General features: G+C 50.7%; 1 protein-coding gene across 1 annotated transcript; it reads left to right on the forward strand.

Annotated features, from left to right (window-relative positions):
- The first annotated feature begins 1,817 nt into the window (after positions 1-1,817).
- Positions 1,818-21,181, forward strand: LOC133353218 (regulator of chromosome condensation-like). Its single transcript, XM_061569294.1, has 10 exons — positions 1,818-1,982; positions 5,871-5,988; positions 7,968-8,155; positions 9,461-9,640; positions 10,564-10,660; positions 12,162-12,284; positions 12,856-13,011; positions 15,143-15,262; positions 17,395-17,547; positions 18,520-21,181. The coding sequence occupies exons 2-10, from the start codon at positions 5,898-5,900 to the stop codon at positions 18,684-18,686; spliced, it is 1,275 nt and encodes a 424-aa protein (XP_061425278.1). The 5' UTR covers positions 1,818-1,982; positions 5,871-5,897; the 3' UTR covers positions 18,687-21,181.
- Positions 21,182-21,196: the final 15 nt, after the last annotated feature.

Genomic DNA, 21,196 nt, shown 5'->3' on the forward strand with positions numbered 1-21,196 from the left:
TCACGAATGCCAATGTGTTGTTGGGAGCTGATCTAATGCGGGCAACTTTCGTAGTCAGACCAGATGAAGTTGATTGCAATGGAATTAAAGTGTTGCAATGTAATCCCGTAGTCATATTTTACTGTGAAGACGCGTGGAAGGTGTGGCTGTTTCCTACATAAATGGAACGATTAATGGACTCTGCCAATCTGCCACACGAACGGAGAAAAAGGCTGGACATATGTTGCCTGCACAGTTGTATGTTTTACTATAAGTTAAACACAAATTAAATGTACATGTTTAACATAATAGCGAGGAAGCTTGGTAGCCCTGGAAAGTATCACTGAGTCTCAAGACTCCTTTTCAGGAGGGTTCTGCTAAGTGTGTGCAGTAGAGGGCGATATTGCTGCTTTGTGGAATCCAAATTGAGTAACTTGCAAGTCGCATTGGTAACGTTTGGCCAACAGCAATTGTTTGGCCAATAATTTCACCGGTCATAGCACGCATTTCTTCCTCTGCTTGGTAGAGCGTGAACAGTAACCTGGGCATCTCAAGCTAGACAAAGGTTGAGCCTGAATAATAATAATTGGACACCTGAAGCTGGGCAAGGGTTGAGCCTGGATAGTGCCTGGACAAGGTGATCACCATGCACACACAGAGGTCACCATGCACACACAGAGGTCACAATGCACACACAGAGGTCACCATGCACACACAGAGGTTGTCATAGCGGCTGCGGTGCTCTGTGATGGGCAGACAGTGCGGCGATTCTTTGTTGTCCCGATCTGCTATGCTCCCCCGCCTTCACCAATCCGCACTCACCAGCGTGGTGAAATATGGTCAAACAAACCCCTACGACCCCACGGCGTTGTCCATGCACGTGTCGAGGACGGGTCCTAAGCAGGGCCGGATCAAGGCACGGGGCTTCAGGGGCTGCAAGCCCAGGGGCCTCCAGAGATGAAGTGAAAAGTGATTTAATTTGTGAATGCTGAATTTTATTTGTTGTTAGCCTTGTAAAATACTCTTTGGTTCTTTCGGTAAAGTCATGTCGGTAGAAAAATAAGATAAAAAATAATATATCACGACGTTTCGAACCAGGTTCAGTAGTCTTTGTTTTTTCGGTAAAGTCACGTAGGTAAAAAATAAATACAAATTAAAACAAATAAATACTGATACAGTAATTTTGCTGTGACGGTTCCACCTGAAGACGGAAGCTTATGTTGCCTCCGAAACGTCGTGATTTTATTTATTTGTCATTTTAATGTATTTTTTACCCACGTGACTTTACCGAAAAAAAACAAAGAGTATTGTAAAATTGTAAAAAATACATTTTTTTTCTCCTTTTGAAAATATTACTGGGGGGCTCACACAGTACCTTGTAGCCCAGGGGCCTACAACATCTTCGGCCCAGAATTGTGACCCTACTGGCTTCACCCCCCCCCCCCCCCCCCCAGGGCTCATGACCGCAGACAACCCCCACTGGGCCCTCGCCCCCTGGGGTAGCGGCGCCACCGCGCCACTCCCCGAGACCGCTCGCCGTAGCACCCCCCCTCCCCCGGTGATGGCACGCGAGTGGCAGCACAGCGCCCCCTGCCGGCCCCACCCAGCCACGAGCCCCTCCCCCTCCCTCCTACACACCTTCCTCCATCTACCATGCTCCCCGTGCCCCCCACCCACAAGCCCCCCCCCCCCCACAAGCCCCCCCCCCTCCTCCACACCTTCCGTGCTATCCCTCCCATCCCTGTGCCCCTTCTCCCTCTCGCACTCCCCCCCACCCCCTTCACCCCCTCTGCCCCCCCCCCGCCCCCACGTGGTGTGCGTCACGTGTCGAGATTCGCGTCCGGGTTGAGGGTTCAGAGGTCGCGGCGCGCAATGAATGAGCGGGAGAAGCGGCAGCGGCGGCGGTAACAGCAGCAACAACAACTACAGCAGCAGCAACAACAACTACAGCAGCAGCAGATCCCGCGTCCCTCCTCCTGTCTCCTTCTCCACCCGCCTCTCAGGTGAGAGGGCTGCGAGTAGGCGAGGGATGAGAGCCGCCGCCGCCGCTGGGCGAGGCGAGGGCTGCTGCCTCCTTTGGCGGGAGAGGCGCGCGGCCTTGTCGCAGGCTCCACGTGGAGCCGGACCCACACGGGACACACAGACGAAGGTCCCCCCCCGTGTCAGCCTCAACAAGCCTGTGGGAGCAAATGCCGTGAGCACGAACGGTGTGCCGGTCAGGCAAAGCACGGAGGGTCGGTGGCTGCCACCACGCGCCCGGCCGCCTTTGTCTTCCCCCGTGTGCTCAACTCATTTTAGGCCGAAACGACCGAGGAGAGGCCCGGGACCGGTTACAATAATCGTCGGTGGCGTTGGGTCGTGAGCGGGAATCGAACTCGGATCGCCGAGCTGGTTAACCACTTCGCCACCGCTCTTACACGCTCACAACCCTCACCCCCTGCCACACGATATCGGTGCACACGCCTCAAAACGTGCACGCCTTTATCGTCAACACGCCTACACCACGCACACCTCCCGTACAGCAACACACCCCTTCATACAACAAATCGACTCGTCTTGCCAGGAACTGTATGGATCGTTAACATCGCAGCACCTCGAGATATTGTGACGGCTTGGGGGGGGGGGGGATGCCGTCATCTAGCAGTGGATTGATCATGGCTGATGATGATGAGCGAGGCAGGCGAAACCTCTCTTCTAGAGCAAACGGTTGTGGGGCTGCAGTGTAGTACAACAGCAGTGCGTGGTGACGAGATGTGAACTACCTCGCCTGGTATGAAGAACCTCGTGGGCTTCAAGCCCGACCCTGGCGCCTTGCGGTGTATTTGGAGTTTGCGTGTCTCTCTCTCTCCCCGTGGTCGCGTGGATTTCTCTCAGGTCCCACCGGGTTCTCCCCCCTGCACATTTAGAGGCATGGGTGTGGAGTATTTAGCTGCTACAACTTTGCACGTGATAAGCCACTTCTTTGGGCTATCATTTATGGGCAGGTCGCGTGTGGGGAAAAAAACTCTATGTAGCTCCGTAAGCCTTACCTTGTAAAATAAAATAAATAGTTTAGTTGTATAGGTTTGATAATCTTTGGTTCTTTCGGTAAAGTCACGGATGTATAAAATAAATCACGACGTTGCGATTGCAACACAAGCAATCATCATCAGGTGGGAAAACCACAGCAAGAAAAAAGTTGTTTTTGTTGAAGTGAAAAAAACCCCTTTTTTCTTGCTGTTTTTTTTCACCTGATGATGATTGCTTGTGTTGCAATCGAAACGTCGTGATTTATTGTTTTATACCTACGTGGCTTTACCGAAAGAACCAAAGAGTGGATTTTCGCAGTCACGAAAGCTTCAAATCAAGATAGTATAGTTTTGGTTTGTTGCTCACGGCCAGCGATGCACGCGTCTAACAGCACGGGGCAAACTCAACAAGGGCGCTCTTTGTGATACCGCCACGTGGTGCCTCGCCAGCTGTTGCTGCTGCTCAAGGCCATTCCATTCGCATCGCTTTGCCGTAAGTTGCCAAGGCACCTCCACCGATAACATCATCACTGAAGAAATTTCATTCGTGAGTTTGACGGGAATGAGATGGAAAATGTCTAAAATCATGCAACGCATGGCCGTGCGCTCGCTAAATCGCCTAACACCGTTTTGAGAACCCTATGGACTGGCCCGGCAGGACGGAAATTCATTAAATTCGGCCCCCGGCCACATTATAAGGTCAACAAACTATGTTTAAATATCAACCGCTCACACCGTAGCCACACCAATCAAGTCCTGTACTGGAGGAGAATATTTTCTACCAAAGCAGCAGAGCATTTATATCTCCCAGCATGTTCGGTCACCTCCATTGCTCACTTTGAGGGCTCCTTGCAGGGACAATACATAACTGGGTTCGTATGTTAAACTCGTGGCTGCCCACCAAAGAGGTGTTTTGCTAGGAGAGTTCCGGCGCACCTGTCTTAACTTTATGGGGGAGGTTGTTGTTTCCGACTTGGGGAGACTGGGCCCTGGCAAAGGAACGTAGAATTAACAGGGAGCGTACAATTCCTCCTGGAAACAGTCTCCAGTGAGTGTGACATCTCCATTATTTCCATGATTACTCAATCGAATAAATGTTCAGCTTGTAATGTTATTTATATTGCGAAAATATCAACACAAGGCTAATAAACTCCTTAAAAAAAGTTTTTTAAAACCAACAGTTGTATTAACAACTTCGTTTAACTCACGGTCGAGAAGTACGTCAATGATGCGGTGCCTGCTCCCACACCAACGCATACTGGACTTAATTGATGACTTCCGTACCTCGTTCACACGGAGCAGGCGATTCGAGAGTTTGGGGACCGAGGCGTTTTTTACCTACACAAATATATATCAATAATAAGGCGTCCTTACAAAATGTTAATTGTTTTAAAGTAGCGAATTAATTGATGCCGATTTTGCTACAGGCATGCATTGTCACCGGATCTGAGTACGTGTGCAAAATGTGGAATTGATTGGACAACGGGGAGTGGACGAAATTTTGAATACAAGATTTGACCACGACAAACAGGAGTCGAGTTAAATAAAACCGTTGAAAAAAGGCAGTTTAATACGTAGGCTTTCGCGACCAATATCCATAGTTTTTCGGGGTTAAATCTAATTGTGTCGTAAAACCCGCCACCACCCGACACAGCCAATTAGTAAGGTTTGTCTAAACAACGTGCCAATTCATTACTAGTACAGCACAACAGTGTGTTGGACAGCAAATGCAACAACAAGCAATACAAAAACACAATAGGAGAATTATAGGCAAGGTAAACGAATTGTTTGAAAAATATATATAAATAAAACTATATTAAATTTTACTAGAGAAGGCCCACTGAGCCATTAACTTATTTTTCAGAAGCGACCGGGCCATGCATACCAGGCAAGGATATACATCGGGGTTAGGGAACGGAGAGTTGCTACTTATAACGAAACGATGTATAACGGGGACTTTTCCCCTATAAAAAAGTAATGAAAATGGGGTGGAAGGGGATAGGGACCGTAAGAACGTAAACAATGCCTACGCGCAAAATACGAGTTGTACGTTTTCTATATTAAGCTGAACCGAGTTGAAAACGACTTAACGGCGTATGCGTTGGGACATTTTACGTTGCGTTCCTCAAAAATTTTGCGGCGTGAGCAGGAAACAACGTACGTCGTGGCGACGTATATCGGGAACCCCCCTGTGTATTCATTATTGGACGCCCTTTATACATGCACTGCAAACTGGGCTTCGCCAAACATCCCAATGCTGAAAAACGATCTGCAAATGACTCAATTTGTAATATTACAAATCGGAACATTGACCCCGACTGCAAAAACCTGGCAGGACCATCCTGAAAATAGCTCTGTTAATTAAATAGTGTTTCCTTTCAGTTGTTAGCTTCTGGGTTCTGACGAGATCAGGAGCATTCTGGGAGATGTGACCATGGATAGTGCTCGAATGGGGTCACCACGTGAACAAAGTTGTTCCTTTCATCGGCTGCAGGACTATGTGGGTGGGCAGCAGAGGACTGTAGCAAAATCAATTGCTCTCTCCACCTGTTTTCTTGTCTATGCTCCCGGTTTGCAATCCGCACTGACCAGTATGGCAAAATAAGATCCACATCCTGCACTCAGCATAGGGAGGCCCTCATTCAGCAGTGGAGTGACAAAAGGGCTGTACATGTACGCATGCTTAAACAATCTACCGTGTAATTTTAGTACCAATTTTGGCTGTTGCGTGTTCCTCTACGGTGTTGCTGTGATAACTTCTAACACGGCCTTCTTCGTGCCACGCGTTACGCGGTGTTCGGACACGAGCGAGAGCTGGAGACACAATACACCGGATGATGGCAGCAGCTGTGTGAGTGAGGCCAATCTCCATCACGTCCACAGGCTAGCGTTGGAAGCGGCACGGCCAGCATGCCTGGCAAGCGGGGACGTCCGTCCCTCAAAAGGGAGTTGCCCAAAAATGAGAACTCGGTTGGGCACACGGATGCCAAGAAGATAAAAGGTGAGAGAAACCCACGCACCCACCTGGTAACAGCCTTCTTGTTGGAGACTCTTTAATTCCTATTTTCCACTGTTCACCTGAGCCGTGCCCCGGCGCGGATCGGGAAGGGCCGGGTTGTTTTTCCACTGCAAAACCCAAGCCGTGCCGTTGATATCGAGTACAGTGAACGAGCGGGAACGCGCATAAGACGACGTGGCAATGCTTTGCCCTCAGTGTGCCGACTGCCGTCGCCCACAATGAATGCGACATTACACCCACACCTGGCCCTGCTCGGCCCCAAGCCAGATTCAAATATATTGGCAGAACTCCCATTGTGTGTCTTCACATGGAAAAGTAAAACAAATTGCATAAGAGATTTGTGTACAGTACTGGTAGAATCTTTCCTCTCCAGTCACTTCCTAAAATCCGTTCTGCGGACTGAGCGGCGTTTAGGCTTGAGTGGCGTTGAGACCATATGACGTGTGTACAGCGTGGTACACAGACTGTGGTGTTGTTGGCGGTGACATAGACGTGAGTGGTAAGTTGGTCGGACGCTGAGCGCAGTTGTAACTTCCATGTACGGGCACCAGATTTCAGGCTACATCGGACTATAAGGGAGACGCAATATCAACCTTTGCTTTACAATATTGAAGAAAAATGGTCTTACAATCTGGCGAATGTGGTATACATTGTATGAAATGATTTGTCACGTGACCAAACACGTTGGAACACAGTGCAGTTTGAACGTCCGTGCCTGCAAGTCTGTTCAATTATTGCAAAAATTTAGCTGGATTTAATTCCTTGATTATTAAAATCGATAATTGCATCCAGAAATGGATCCAGTAAAAAAACTACCTAAAACAATCAATTAACAACCTTATTTCACGTGAGTGTTTATTTGAGCAGCGTCGCTCGGTCAGGTTGCCTGGGCAGGGTGGGCGCCGCTGAATGTCGACAATGTTCCATCGGTGGTCATGCAGGCATTCGTCAGATGCTTTAAACCTGTGGCCAGCTCACCGCCTGAGCTATATTAATGGATGTCTTAACCTAGCTACGGTATGGGACGGACGCGTAAATAAGCTGTGTCCTCGGTTGCTAAAACACAACACCACCCCTCTTTCCGCGAGCTGAACGAAGCGCGTGCGCAATGAGCACAGGCTTCTCGTGAAGCGTCGACCTTCCACCTAATTGTGGCGGGGCGACGGTGACCTGAAACGCGCGTGCAATTTTATTGTCTCCCCTGGGGAAAATACTTAAATCCCTGGTAGGTGTACTGCTAGTGTGTGTGGGCCGCGTTTGTTGTTTATCTTTGTCTCTGTAGACCCGAGCCACGAGACCTACTGCTATTAATATATGCCGCCACATTAATAGAGAAAGCCGAGCCGTGCCTTGTGGAAAATGTAATCAATGGCAGTAGGTTTCTACGGGAAGCCTTGTGTGAAGCCCCCAAACCTCCAGGCAACATACACTAGGGAATGTCGCTCAATCTCCTCTGCTGCCCCCCCACAATATAGAATTCCCTTCCACCAGCAATCTGCAGTCGACTCCCCGCCTTACTCAAGTCCGGGCTCAAGAGCTTCCTCATTTCCTCTGCCTATGACCGACTGCCTCTCTCTATTTAAAATACATGTGCACAATGTTTCTGTGGAGCGTCCTTGAGCTGCGGTGGCATTTACACGTGCTACAACTCCAAACTCTACCTGTGCGCTCGCTGTGTGCACACAGGTTTCCTGCCACACCAAGGAATATGCAACAAGGAATTGTCTGCACATTGTAATCGTGAAGCTTCTGACGAAGCAAGGCTTCCCCTAAGTCCACTCGGCCTCAATTGAGTACCTCGTGCGATGTGTAAAAACGTTTTCACTCGGGAGACAAACGCGGCTGGGCGTGATGGTGGCCACCCACCCACTCGTGTGTCGTGCCTGCCTTGATCTTTGTGCATGTTTGTTTGTATGTGTGTGTGTTTGTGTATATGTGTGCGCACGCTTGTGGATCGTCAGTGTCGCACCCGTCGCACGCGCACAGCCCCGGGGAGGTACTGGCGCTGGGCGAGGGAGACGTGGGGCAGCTGGGCCTGGGCTCGGCCGTCACGGAGCGCAAGCGGCCAGCGCTCGTGCCGCTCTCCGAGAAGGCGGTGCAAGCGGAGGCCGGCGGCATGCACACGGTGGTGCTCACCGTGAGCGGGCAGGTGAGTGCACCGCGCGGACGCACGCCTCCACAACACAGCCCTGCCTTCCGTGTTCCGGCTAGCCCACGGGTTCCGGCTAGCCACACGTTCCGGCGAGCAACAAGCTCCAGCACGCCATGGGTTCCGGCTTGAAATAAATTCTGGCTTGGAATAAATTCTGGCCTGCCATCGGTTCTGGCTTTCGACAAATTCCAGCTTACTACAGGTTTCAGTTTTGCATGGTTTCGACTTGCCACGGGTTCCTGCCCCGTGTTCTCCCTCGCTACCCCATGCACAAGGGGACCTGTCTTCGTGTGGTGTTACTCCCGTAATTTTAATGACCCCGTGGTGTTGTTGCAAGAGTTTACCTGGCTGTGAGATTTAAAATATTAACTTTTCGTTCACGGCAATTCTAACTCATGTCGGCAAGCAAACCGATTTTGTTGAGAAAAATAAAGTGGAAGATGAATTCTACATGGTTAGACAATACATATGTGATTTGCATTTTCTTTTAATGATCATTGTTTATGTTTTATTGGACCACTCCTCCCCCACCCATAACCCAGGATAATTCAGAGTTGACTGCACTCCTGGACATCTGTGAAAACGAGCTTCATAGCTCATCGGATTCCTCCAGGATGAATAAAGATTCTGATTGCCTGAGCGTTTAGCTGATAAATACCAAAAAAGTATGTTTGTGCTTTTTGGTATTTATTGAACAAACACACGAGTAGAGAGAGTCGCCTTCCAAAAAGCCCCGATCAGCTGTCGTTATTTTTCTTTAACCAAATTTTTGTCTTTCCACTGCAACTCTGCCGGCCAGTCACCCGCGTGGGAGGGCGGTCCCATTGACCTCATCCCGCAGTCCCTCGTGTAGCGCCGGTGGCGATGTCGCATCTGCGAGTTATAGCACACCCACCCCCACCCATCCGGGGCTTGTTCTGTGTTGACGACGGCCAGACTGGTGCCCCAATGATGTTCATCGTTGGTTGTGCCCGGCAACCCTTTGTGAATTTAGTCAACCTCCCGTTTGGCGCGGTTGACCACTACATACAGTGCGAAAGACGTTCAACGTACGTACGCTAACAGTCCCTTGGTGTGCTTGTGTACCGGTGGTGGCTGAGCGGTGGATTGTGAAATGGAATTCGGAGGAGCTTTTAGGAAAGACCACCACAGACATGAATTCACCCTCGCTTGCAGGCAGCTCCTCTTGTCCGCTGCGAGACAACGGATCGAAAGGCCCGCGGTCACGAGGGGTTTTCCCGCGGATGATGATGATGATGGATGGGGTGGTGGCGGGCGCCGTTCTCTCTCTCCCTCCGCCAGGTGCTCACGTTTGGCTGCAACGACGAGGGGGCCCTGGGCCGCGTCACGGCCGAGGAGGAGGACGAGGCGGTGGCCGGCGTCGTGCAGCTCGCCGACCGCGTCGTGCAGGTGTCGGCCGGCGACAGCCACACGGCCGCGCTCACGCACAGCGGCAGCGTCTACGTGTGGGGCACCTTCCGGGTACGCCGCTAAACCAGCAATCTCGCACCCACGCGTGCGCACGTACGACAGTCGTCTACCACACGCACACATACAAAATCATCTGCCGTACACACGTACGGCAATGATCTACCGCACGTATGGCACTCATCCACCACACATAAGACAATCATCAATCACACACATTCAACACATCACTCAAACACTTGTCACTCAAACACACGGCACTTATCCATCCACATACACACATATACACACACGTACATACACACAACAATCTACCACGTGTATGACACTCAGCAACCACGCACACACATACACACGTACAACACTCATCCACGGCACACACAATGCTTATCCATCAGACATGCACAATCTCGTTGCTCATACATCACTAGCACGCACACAGCCACCGCGCAGTGAGGGTATGGCGCTCCCATAGCCCACACACACACAAGCAGGCCTTGCCCAGTGCTGCGGGGCAATGTTAATTAATCATCTGGTGCAGCCAGCCTTGCTTTTATGGGACCCTGAGATGAAAATGAGATCATCATCTTAGGCAGGTCACCATGGACTTCACAGAATTTTTTCTATAACTCGCAACTGTCAATTATCTTGGGTCACGGTGGGGGGGGGATAAGGTGTATCCTGGATGAAACAAAAACATCAGAGATAATTCAAAATATGCAAATTGGGCTTTAGAATAAGGGTAATGATGTAGAATGCGTAGTCTGATTTTATTGCTTTTTAAAGTAATCCGTTTACTTGCCGAGGCGTTTGCGGTCACGTGGGCACCGGGTCGCCGACCCTCGGTGAGTGAGGAGCAACTCGTGAACCGGCGTGCATGTGAAAGATTTTATTTTTTTTGTCCACTACTCGGATAATCCACCTGCGGAGAATCGAGAGTTGCCTGTAATTTTCGGACGTGTGCCCTTGCTTTGCAGGACAACAACGGTGTGATTGGTCTCTTGAAACCCATGGAGAAGTGTCCTCTGCCGGCCCTCCTGCCCCTGGAGACGACCATCGTGAAGGTGGCGTCCGGTAAGAGACTTTCCACCCCCATCTCAAAGGTCACTCCTTGCTGGGCAAAGTTTGTGGTAACAGGTAAAGATGCAGCCCCGCTCAGGCCACTGCTGGGCAACTGCTGACAGAAGGGCCTCTGCTAGAGGAAGCTCGAGGGAGCCCCATCGAGTGGGCATTTGGTCGAATCTTACCACGCTCGACAGACGTCTTGAAGAGATGGGAGTGCAGTTTACCGCACGCGACCTGCCGATTGACTTACGGCGGTGAACTCATTAATTCTCCTAGGTCAGGGGTCGGCAATCAAAACAAGAAGAAATTTGGTTAAAAAAAAACCCCCCAATATTTTAAAGGCTGCCACTGCATGTGAATACGAGACGGTGAATATGAGACTGTGAATACGAGACGGTCCTCAATAAATATCGTCACGAAAGAGTCCTAGGAGAGAGCTGTGTGCTTCTTCGGAGCCGCAGGTTGCTGATCCTTGCCCACGGTGAACTGGACTCCCACGTTCAGGGGTCGGCAACCAAAATGACAAGAAGAGCCATTTTTGTTCGACTTTCGAGAGCCACACTGCAGTCCTCAAAGAGCCGCATGCTGCTGCTGAGCTGCAGGTTACCGAACTCTGCCGTAGGTGGACAGTGGCTGGGAGGGAGATTTGGGAAACTTGCTCGGATTGTATCCACTGCTGTGCCTGGAGATCGAACCGGCGACCTCTACATTGCCAGTGTGCAAACCATGACACCAAGACAGGATATGAGGTTTCAACATAGTACGCAGAGGCGAGGCAGCGCAGGGAAATCCATACTCTTTGTTTTTTTCGGTAAAGTCACGTAGGTAAAAATTAAAAATAACTGAAATCACGACATTTCGGGCGCAACACGAGCGTCCTTCTTCAGGTGGGGACAACTTGGCGAAAGCACAACCGCTTAAGTGTGTCTCAGAGGTGGCTGTGACGAGTAATTATATAGTCGCGGGGGGGATGGGGGGAGGGGGCATGGTGAGTGTGGGGGCGGGGTGTGGGCTGGGAGGTAGCGTTGTGTACCCCGAGCAACGATTGGAGTTCAAACTGAGGCTTTTGTGGAAGTAGATAAGCCGCCTTTTGTTATGCTGCCGGGTAAATTAATAACGCATAGAGTTCAAACTGAAATGTGCAGGCTAAAAAACAACGTGTGGTAATGTGGGGTAACAGACTGGGAGTATGGATATGTTTATAAAATTAAATGTAAAATAGCTGTCTAGCAGTAAACTGCACGGCAGCTAAAATTTAACTTGTTTAATTACACCATTCCACTAATTGCTAAATTTGAATCCATCATCTCGGTTGAAGTCATGTCTATGTTTGTATATCTAGATGGCTTCATGGATGCACATTTTAGTTTTCGGGAACGCGTCCTTGGCGTCAACCCGCGGGGGATATATGCCTCTCCATAAACACTTCCGCTGCGTTATCGTCGACGTGAGGCCCTGACACGCGCCGTGTGGCCCCAACGCTGCCCCCCCCACCCCCGTCTCTGCCCAGGTAACGATCACCTGGTGCTGCTGTCGCAGTCCGGAGACCTCTACACGCTGGGCTGTGGGGAGCAGGGACAGCTGGGGAGGGTCCCGGAATGCTTCTCGTGCCGTGGCGGCAGAAAGGGCCTCGGTAAGCGTGATGAGCGCGGCGTCTCGAATTTTAGAATCTCCGTTGGCGGTCAACTCTCAACGGTTTTTCCTCTCTCCCATGTGTGCTGTTTCTCCCTCTCTACTGAGCAGCCGGCCTTGTTTTTGACGCGTTGGTGACCTTAGCCAGGTCATCTGGGCACTACGCAGAAAATCATAATGAACGCACAGTCAGCTCTTGATTATACCCGGGCTAATCGTGGGTAGGGCTGGACAGATGAAGCAAAACCACTCGTACTCTCGTCGATTACAGTTTATAGACATTTATTCGACTTGAAGCCAGTCTAATTGTCTCAGTTCTCGACTGGCCTGCGATGATGTAATCTATAGCCGACAGACTGAAGACGATTCTGCAGCGGGGCGACTGGCTTTCGTGGCTTTTGAGACAGATAGCTCTCCTCGGACTTTTTGACGCACATCACCGTCAGGAGAGTGCTCGACAATGCGACGTCTGCTGACGGGAGGACTGACTGGCCGGCGGGGTCTCTCTGCACCAGCGCTGAGCAGAACGTGCACCCGTGTGCCTGTCCCCCTTTTTGCGTGCGCGTGTGCAGAGCGCCTGCTGGTGCCTCAGCCCTTGCGTTTCAAGGCCCCCAAGGGTACCGGCGCGCTGCACTTTGCCGACATTTTCTGCGGCGCCTACTGCACCTTCGCCGTCTCGCGCGATGGCCACGTCTACGGATTCGGCCTTTCCAACTACTACCAGCTGGGTGAGGCCATGGCGAGGAGGAGGAGGAGGAGGGAGGGGTGCCGCCTGTGTACCCGGGGGGGGGGGGGGGGGGGGGCAGGCAGTGTGAACCATGCCGGTGAAACGTTACCAGGGTGGTTCATCTTCTGGCCAGTGGCGTAGTTGTCCGGTGTGCAGGCGGTACAATTGCACTGGCGCCTATGGGGCCAGAAGGCTCGAGCGCAGGGCTACGAAGAGGGGTTGAAATCAGACGCGGGGTGGGGGGCCCATTGCATTCGTTTTACCAGGGCCCATGCCACAACCATACTGTGCCTCTGGCTCTGGGTGTAAATTCACTCGTGTGTGACCCAAAGCACGCACTGGGCAACCCAAAGCACGAGTGCACTTCAATTTTAACTCCCAAATGAATGACTAATGCAGCAGATTGATGATAGTTCTACGGAACCCAGCTGCTTCTACTGGAGCCGCTGTGACACATTTATTGATTGCATATTGCACTGCGGGTAGAGCAGTGGCGTCATGGTTCATGCACCGCATCAAGAACCAGAAGACGTGGATTGCTACAGGGCATTGAACCTCAATCCTGTCAGCCCCTTCACCAGCCTGCAGTGACCAGCATAGTGAAGTGCAGGCCTTTATCCAGCAGAGCATTGACAAAGCGCCGCACGTCCTTGCTGTCGTGCGCACGTTAACATCTGTTGTAAATGTATTTATTCAGTGCCTCACTGAAGACTCTTAATTTAGGAGGGTCCTGTGTTGGGATGTTTGGACAATTCCATGTACGAAGATTCCAGAGTGCAGGCGTCCCTCACGTAATGTGCCCCTCCCCATAGCGTGAATTCCCAGTTCCGCGATTTATCTTTTAGGGACATACTTCACACTTACGCCGTGCGCTTCACAGTTACGCGCTCAGGAAAAAAAATAATTACGTTCAGATTTTTCTAAATTAAATATTAATTTCAATTATGAAAATAAAAAGTAACAAAAAGTATTTCTGATGGCGTCACCGCCTCGTCAAAGCAGTGCCCAGCAGCTCACGGAGGCATTCAGGAAGATCCTGAAGTTACTAATTATGACGTAATCTTAGTACGTATAAATATTTGTTATCTTCTTTATTATTATTTGTTATTCAACTCCTTGTGAAGTAATTTTTGGAATGTTCATAATATTATTAAGTATTAATTCATATGCATTTTGTAATTTCGGGGTTAAAGTAATGTAAGGATACTTAATTTGCTTTGGTAACGCACTCCCCCTTATAACATGAATGCCTGTGGGAACATAGGCATCATCCAGCGTGATTCAACTTGAGCGCTGTTTTCCAGGAATGCATGTCGCACGTGATGCGAGGGACGCCTGTAGTTGATTAAAATCCTAACGGGGAACAACACTCGCACACATCTAGGCAGCTCACACGTTCTCCGTGATACCATCTATGTAGACGAGCAGTTTGCCAACACTTAATGACTCGCCCCCCTGCTGGACAGTTGTGAACAAAAGAGCTTCATAGCTCATCGGATTTCTCCAGGATAATTAGTTTTTGATAATGGAGCTGTTTATTATTTGAGATTTGTCATTCACAAATATTTTGTCAGGAAATAACATTTTTCTGACATAAAGCGCGGTGATATTTAGCCAAGCTGCCGATATGGTTGTCATTAGCTTTATTTCGTACGCGTATCTGTCAACGCATACGGTTTGCCAATATTCTTGTACAGGGAGATTCAGTTTTCAGGTCCGTACGGCGTACAGCCGTTGCAATACGGGAAATACTTGTTTTGTCTATTTGTGTGTTTCCCCCTTGCGATGGGACTTTGTAGGATAAAAGTTGAGATTTATTTGGGCACGTGGTGACCAAAAAGGTCTGAATTGGTCTGTAATAAGGTAGGGCACTGATAAGGGGTTGACAGGCATGCGCATGATATGTCACGTTTTCGCCATTTTGTTAAGGCGCCCGTGCTGTGTAGGTCACATCCTTAATCGCCATCTCTGGGGGAGGGGATGCTGTAATATTAATTAATAGTGTGTGCAGATTTGATCCCCTTCTCACACCGCACTATCCGTTTAATCGCCGCTCTGCCCAACTAACGGAGCGCTGCGTCGCGTCTCGCAAAGTAACCAACAGTGCATGCGTTTGCCCCCCCCCTCTGCAGGAACCCTCAGCACCAAGTGCCTCTTTGTGCCGAAGCTGCTCGCCGCGTTCAAAAACTCCACCAACAAATGGAGCCACTTTGCTGGAGGACAACATCACTCGCTCTGCCTCGACTCGGAAGGTGCTGGCCGCGGGTCCTTAAAACACCACCGCGACTGTTCATGCGGGCGGGGTGCCCCCCCCCCCCCCCCGGTCTGTCCGTCTATGCAGTAGAACCCCTCTTAACGACGGTAATTGGTTCCTTGAGACTGGTCGATAAGTGATTTGGTCATTAAGTAAGTCTAGGCAATACACGTTAAAGGGCTCAATTAGTTCCGGCTGCATCGAAAGGTACCCTTTTTCATCCAAAAAACGTACTTTATAATATTTAAACAATGGATATTAATACATGAAGATTCCATCAACGTGATAAACACAATATTAAAAGAAACGTGGTTAATTAATGCATTCATTATTTACTGTACCTACAACAGCCTGTCGTTAACAGGGGAATGGTCGGTAAGTGAACACATTGGGCTCTATGGATGCCCGTCGTTAAGCGATTGGTTGTTAACAGGGGTAGTCGTTAAGAGGGGTTCTACTCTCCACTACCATACACTACACTATACACTACACTATTATACACTACTCTACACGACTATAAACTACACTATTGTACACTGCACTATACACTACACTATACACTACACTAATCACTGCACTATACACTACACTATACACTACAATACTGTACACTACTATACACTACACTATACACTACACATTGGGCTCTACGGAGGCCCGTTAAGCGATTAGTCGTTAACAGGGGTGGTCGTTAAGAGGGGCTCTGCTTCATCTCTCTGAATTGGCTCGCGCCTCCCGTAAATGTCACGTGACTGCCGTGTGGCCGCCCCCACTCCGAACCCCCTCCCCTCTCCTCGCCGCCCACTGTGGAAACGGACGCCGCTGCCGCTCCGTGCAGCGGTGTCGAGGCCCTTTGTGTAGCCTCGTTCTCCCGATCCTCATCTCTCTCTGACCCTTTGCTCCAGTTTCTCTGCTCCTTTTCCATCGTTTCCATCGTGTTTCCCATTATTTCTCTTTTCCTCTTCCGTTTCTCATTTCTTTTTCCCATCCATTATATCTTTGACTCTAACCCTCTTCCTATGATCTGCCACCGCTACGAAGTTGCATTTTTCCGAATAAAATCCCATTTTCACAATGAGGAAATTTAATCTATTTACAACTTGTAATCGTATATCTATTGAGGTTTACACGATATAACATACTATGTATGTGTTTGCTATGAAGGCGATATAAAAGGTAAATATAAAACCCACTGAAATCACCAGAAATGTTCAAACAAGGCAATTGTGGAAGATGCAACCCTGGGCAGTACTGTGCAGCCGCTACTGCGGCTAGCCACGGTAGCGGCTCTACAATACGGTACTGGACTGGGACTGCCTGGCGCCTGATCCTCTCCATGGCCTCTCACCGCTACCTCCCCCCTCCCGTCTCCGCTCGCTCTACTCCCTCCGTGCACTCTCCCCTGCAGGAACCCGAGGGCTTCTGTTGAGGCCGCCACTCACCATTCTGTCAGTGGGACATTGCTCATTTTCTGATTCTGCCCTCCGATTGGCACGATCTGCACCTCCGATTCGTACGGTTTGCTACGTATGGTGCGAACGAAGTTCAACATCTTAGTCTGGAACTCACATTGCCCCTATTCTAGTCGAAGCTCAAGGCCTTTTCTCCCCTCTACGTATTGAGATGTGGCAGCATGTGGAGGCTATATCAATAAAACAACCGTGGTGATGTATGCACTCGCAGAGAGACCTTTAGGACCCCCATAAGGAACTATGACCGACTGCCTCTATTAATTCTAGATTTGAAGCTTTCGTGACTGCAAGGATTCATATTCTTAGGTTTTTTCGGTAAAGTCACGTAGGTAAAAAAATAAAATTAATAAAAATAAAATAAAAATCACGACGTTTCAGAGGCAACACAAGACTCCGTCTTCAGGTGGCACCTTTTTTTCTTGAATTTCTCTTACTTGATACAGCAAGCGTGCTGTGACGGTTCCACCTGAAGACGGAAGCTTGTGTTGCCTCCGAAACGTCGTGATTTTTATTTTATTTTTATTTTACTTTTATTCATTTTAATTTTTTACCTACGTTACTTTACCGGAAAAAACCTAAGAATATGCCTCTATTAAATACGTTTTCCCACTGTCCCGTGACCGGTTCTCGGCCCGTGTGTTTTCCCCTCCCACCGTAGGCCGCGTCTACAGCCTGGGCCGAGCCGACTACGGCCGCTTGGGCCTCGGGAAGGGCGCGGCGGAGACCATGGAGCCGGTGCTCGTGCCGGGGCTTGGCCCCGCGCTCTCCGTGACGTGCGGCGCTAGCGTTAGCTACGCCGTCACCAAGGACGGTGAGCGTTGCCCTCCTGTTCGCTCCTCATGCGTGTTCGCTCCTGTGGTCCCTCGCGTGTGTGTGTCCCCCCACATGTTCCCTCATGCGTGTTCCCCCCTCGTATGTTGCCCCTCGTGTTCCCTCATGCATGTTCCCTCCTGCGGTCGCCCCCTCGTGTGTTCCCTCCTCGTGCATTTTGCCTCCTGTTCCCTCCTCGTGTCTCCTACTCGTGTGATCGTGCTGGTAGCTAGCAGTGCAGCGTTTGGCTGAGGTGGCTTCTCTGGACTGGTCTTACGCAGCGTTGATTCGGTCCGAATGTTGCATTTTATTCACGGTTGTCGTCTAGTCGACGATTGGCTGTGGAATTGTAGCCACGTCCTAGTTGAGTGGGTTTAATTTTTTCCAGTGGTACTCAACTTTTTTGGAATGGTGGCTGCCCATTCAAGGCCAACTAATTTTTAACGTCGACTGTGAAGCAGACGGTGAGCGTACTGTTGTACGGTTTACACACCCGGAGTTGTAGACAGGGCGGGCCGCAGGTGTCGAACCGTGAATCTTGGCAACAAAAGCGGAAATACCTGCTACCGCCCGCCGCGTCACTGCCCCTTGCACTGCCAGGGCAGGACGGTGGCGCACGTGTGTGTGTCTGTAATGTGGGGAGCGGTAGTGTAGTGGTGAGCGCGCTGCACTACGAACCTGGTGGCCCGAGTTCGATTCCTGCTCACGGCCAACACCAGTAATAGCAATTATCTGAACCGGTCTTGGGCCTCCCCTAGGTCAACTCAGCCTCAAATAAGTACCTGGTGCGGTGTGTAAACGTCGCTACTGGGGGAGACAAAGGCGGCCGGGCGTGGTGCTGGCCATCCACCCCCTCGTGTGCCCTGCCGGCCTTCATAGGTGCTGCTCGTTAAATAGCACTTTCCCCAACAGTCTGCCTTGGTGTAAACGGCGCCTCGCTCGAACATCCCTTTTGGGTTGCGCCCCTCTGCAGGTTCCGTGTACGCGTGGGGGATGGGCACGAACCACCAGCTGGGCCGCGCCGACGACGAGGATGCCTGGAGCCCCGAGCGCATGGAGGGGAAGCAGCTGGAGGGGGTGCGGGTGCTGGCCGCCTCCAGCGGGGGGCAGCACACCGTGCTGGTGGTCGCGCGCTCGTGACCCGCGCGGCCGCGAAGGAGCGACGCGCTCGCGCGGTGACGTTTGGTCCAGCGGCCGCTGCGATCGGGGCGGTCGCCGCTCTGCCGTGGTGGGTTGTGTCTGGGGGGGGGGGGGGGAGTCGTCTGACAGCACTCCGCCCACGCTGGTCAGTGCGGGGTCCGGTGAAGGCACGGAGCAGAGACCCGGCGGGCGCTAATGATGGATTTTTGCCACGCCCCCGAAAAAGCACAACGCGTCGCAATAATATACCGCGCGCGCTCGCGCCCCATTTATACACGGCGGTAACCGCGTTGTGCACCGCGTTCCCACGGTTTGCTGTCACGGTGCTCTCGTTTACCGCAATACACGGCTCTCCCATGCAGTTTTAGTACCGCCAATCCACCATCACCAGACTCGCTCCTATCTTTTTTTTTGCCCGCGAGCGATGTTTGCGCACTGAACCACACCCTCACCGAACCCCCCCCAAACGACAGGAGGTAACTGTAGCCGTGATTGTCATCGTTTTGAGTGCGTGCCCGACAAGTGCTGGTGCAATAGCCAAATCCCTGTGGGGCTGTTTGCGCCGGTGAATTGGACCTGCAGCCATGTGGAGAGCTTTTTACCTGTTGTTTTCTGGCACGTCCGAACCGCTATGTATGTACGTTGAACTTCTTTCGCACCGTACATAGCCAACCGTGCTCATCGGAGGTGCGGGATGGAAGGACAACAGACAAAAAGCGGTTCTAAAGAAGTGAGTTTGTCAATCTAGATGATGATTTAAAAGTGCATAGCTCCAGTGACTTCCTAATGCTGGAAGGAAGAGCGTTCCAGACGGCCGCAGAAGCGCATCTGAAAGCGCAACGCAACGGTGCCGTGTCGAGACAACCTGGTGCTTGGGAGGTGCCAGGTTGTTTTTACATTGCAGAAACTGAGCCATACCACGGACGAGTTGAGACTTCACGTGCCATGAATTAGTCATTAGCACCCCCCTCTCCTCCCTGCCCACTGTGGCCCTGCCTGGCCCGAGACAGATTCGGATGCCTTGTGAGGCCAGCTTATCCCAATTTATTTCCTGCTAATATCCAGTGGAAAACCACACGTATACCGTGATGGCCTCCACTTGTTTGCATCGTTCTCCAGCCGGAATGCACCCCACACAATCACCGAGCCACTCGCTGGACAGCTAATCCGACAAGCCTCTCTCCCCCATCATCACCCCCCTAGGCCAGTTATCAGACACTTAGCCATCGCCCGGGCGATGCGGTGGTAAAGCGAGAAACGTGACTTCCCTTAACAGCTCTCAATGACGGAGTAAATCGTGGGCACCATCCTGTTGATCCTTCCCCGTGTGTGTTCCCTGCAACAGTGGGTGTAGTAGTAGAGGTTTGACCCCAACACTCTTCTACCAAGGCTAGAGTGGCTGTTACACGAGCCTCCAAGGTCTTCCCCTCCCGGTTATTCGAGACGCCGCCTCTACCCGAGAACCCTCCGCTGGGAATATGCATCCTAGGGCTGCTCCAGCAATTTGCCATCGTTGTGTATGTGGGAAAAAAGTTTGCAGGTTTGCAAGCGTGCAATTTAACCAAAATGTGCAGATGCCGCCGAGTTCGTGTGAACTTAGTGGAACGCGTCGTGAGAAACGTGTCGAAATTTGGGGTCTGCGCAGGGAATGTCACGACGTACGAAGCCTTTCCCCCCGTGCGGCCACCTGTGTTAGCGTTTAAAATTGTTTTTTTACACATAATTACGAGTTGTACCAGTCGCATCGCGAGGATGTTGTGCTCTCATGGAATATCTGTCGTTACGGGGGACATTGTCGGCAGCGGCGTATGACACGTGCGAGGGGAATTGTTTTACTTTTTCTTTTAATTTTCAGGTCGGCTTTTTCCTTTTTTTAACAGAAATTATTGGCAGCAGTGTTTTACGGTGTTATTGGATCAGGTTCACTTCATATTGTGCCCCTTACGGTTTTAGAGGTTACGCTTGTGTTGTGCTCTGCAACTAAAGCTGATAATCTACAATAAAGTCTTATTTGGGGGGGGGGGGGAGATCTGGCCGCTTATGCCGGCTCGTCTTCAAGGTTTCAGATCTGACCCAACGTCACTTCAACCAAGATTGCAAGCAGCCGGGCAGACACCCCAACAACTCTTTGCCACTTTTGTACCTCACAGAAGCATCTCATGATTTTCAAAATCTCTAACGAAGCTGGTCCGAGTGCTTTGGATTACTCGGACAAACGATGCCACTGCGGTTTGTGCCAAGGTCTTGTTTTTAATGGATTGTTCTCTCGGATTTGGGATTCGAGCCAGGATTGATGGCTTTACTTCGGATCAAACTGCGTAAAATAATTTGGTGTGACCAGTGAATGCCAATCGAGGGCCTTGAAGTGAGGATTTAGCAACGCCAGTCGCTGGTGTCATTGAAAACTTTCTCTCGGAGGGATCGCTTGAATTTCGATGAAAGTTTTGAAATGATTTCATAATTGGTGGTTATAAAGATTCTTGTTTTACATTGCACTGCTTTGTGGTCTT

Source organism: Lethenteron reissneri, chromosome 43, assembly GCF_015708825.2.
Source record: "Lethenteron reissneri isolate LAM-NWPU_2019-01 chromosome 43, ASM1570882v1, whole genome shotgun sequence".
In the NCBI taxonomy this organism is placed as follows: domain Eukaryota; kingdom Metazoa; phylum Chordata; class Hyperoartia; order Petromyzontiformes; family Petromyzontidae; genus Lethenteron; species Lethenteron reissneri.

Bases quoted from the DNA above. Each gene is read 5' to 3' on its own strand.
- LOC133353218 (XM_061569294.1), top strand. From the start codon at position 5,898: ATGCCTGGCAAGCGGGGACGTCCGTCCCTCAAAAGGGAGTTGCCCAAA. The intron at 8,156-9,460 runs GTGAGTGCACCG...TCCCTCCGCCAG, and splicing joins TGCTCACCGTGAGCGGGCAG to GTGCTCACGTTTGGCTGCAA. The intron at 10,661-12,161 runs GTAAGAGACTTT...GTCTCTGCCCAG, and splicing joins CATCGTGAAGGTGGCGTCCG to GTAACGATCACCTGGTGCTG.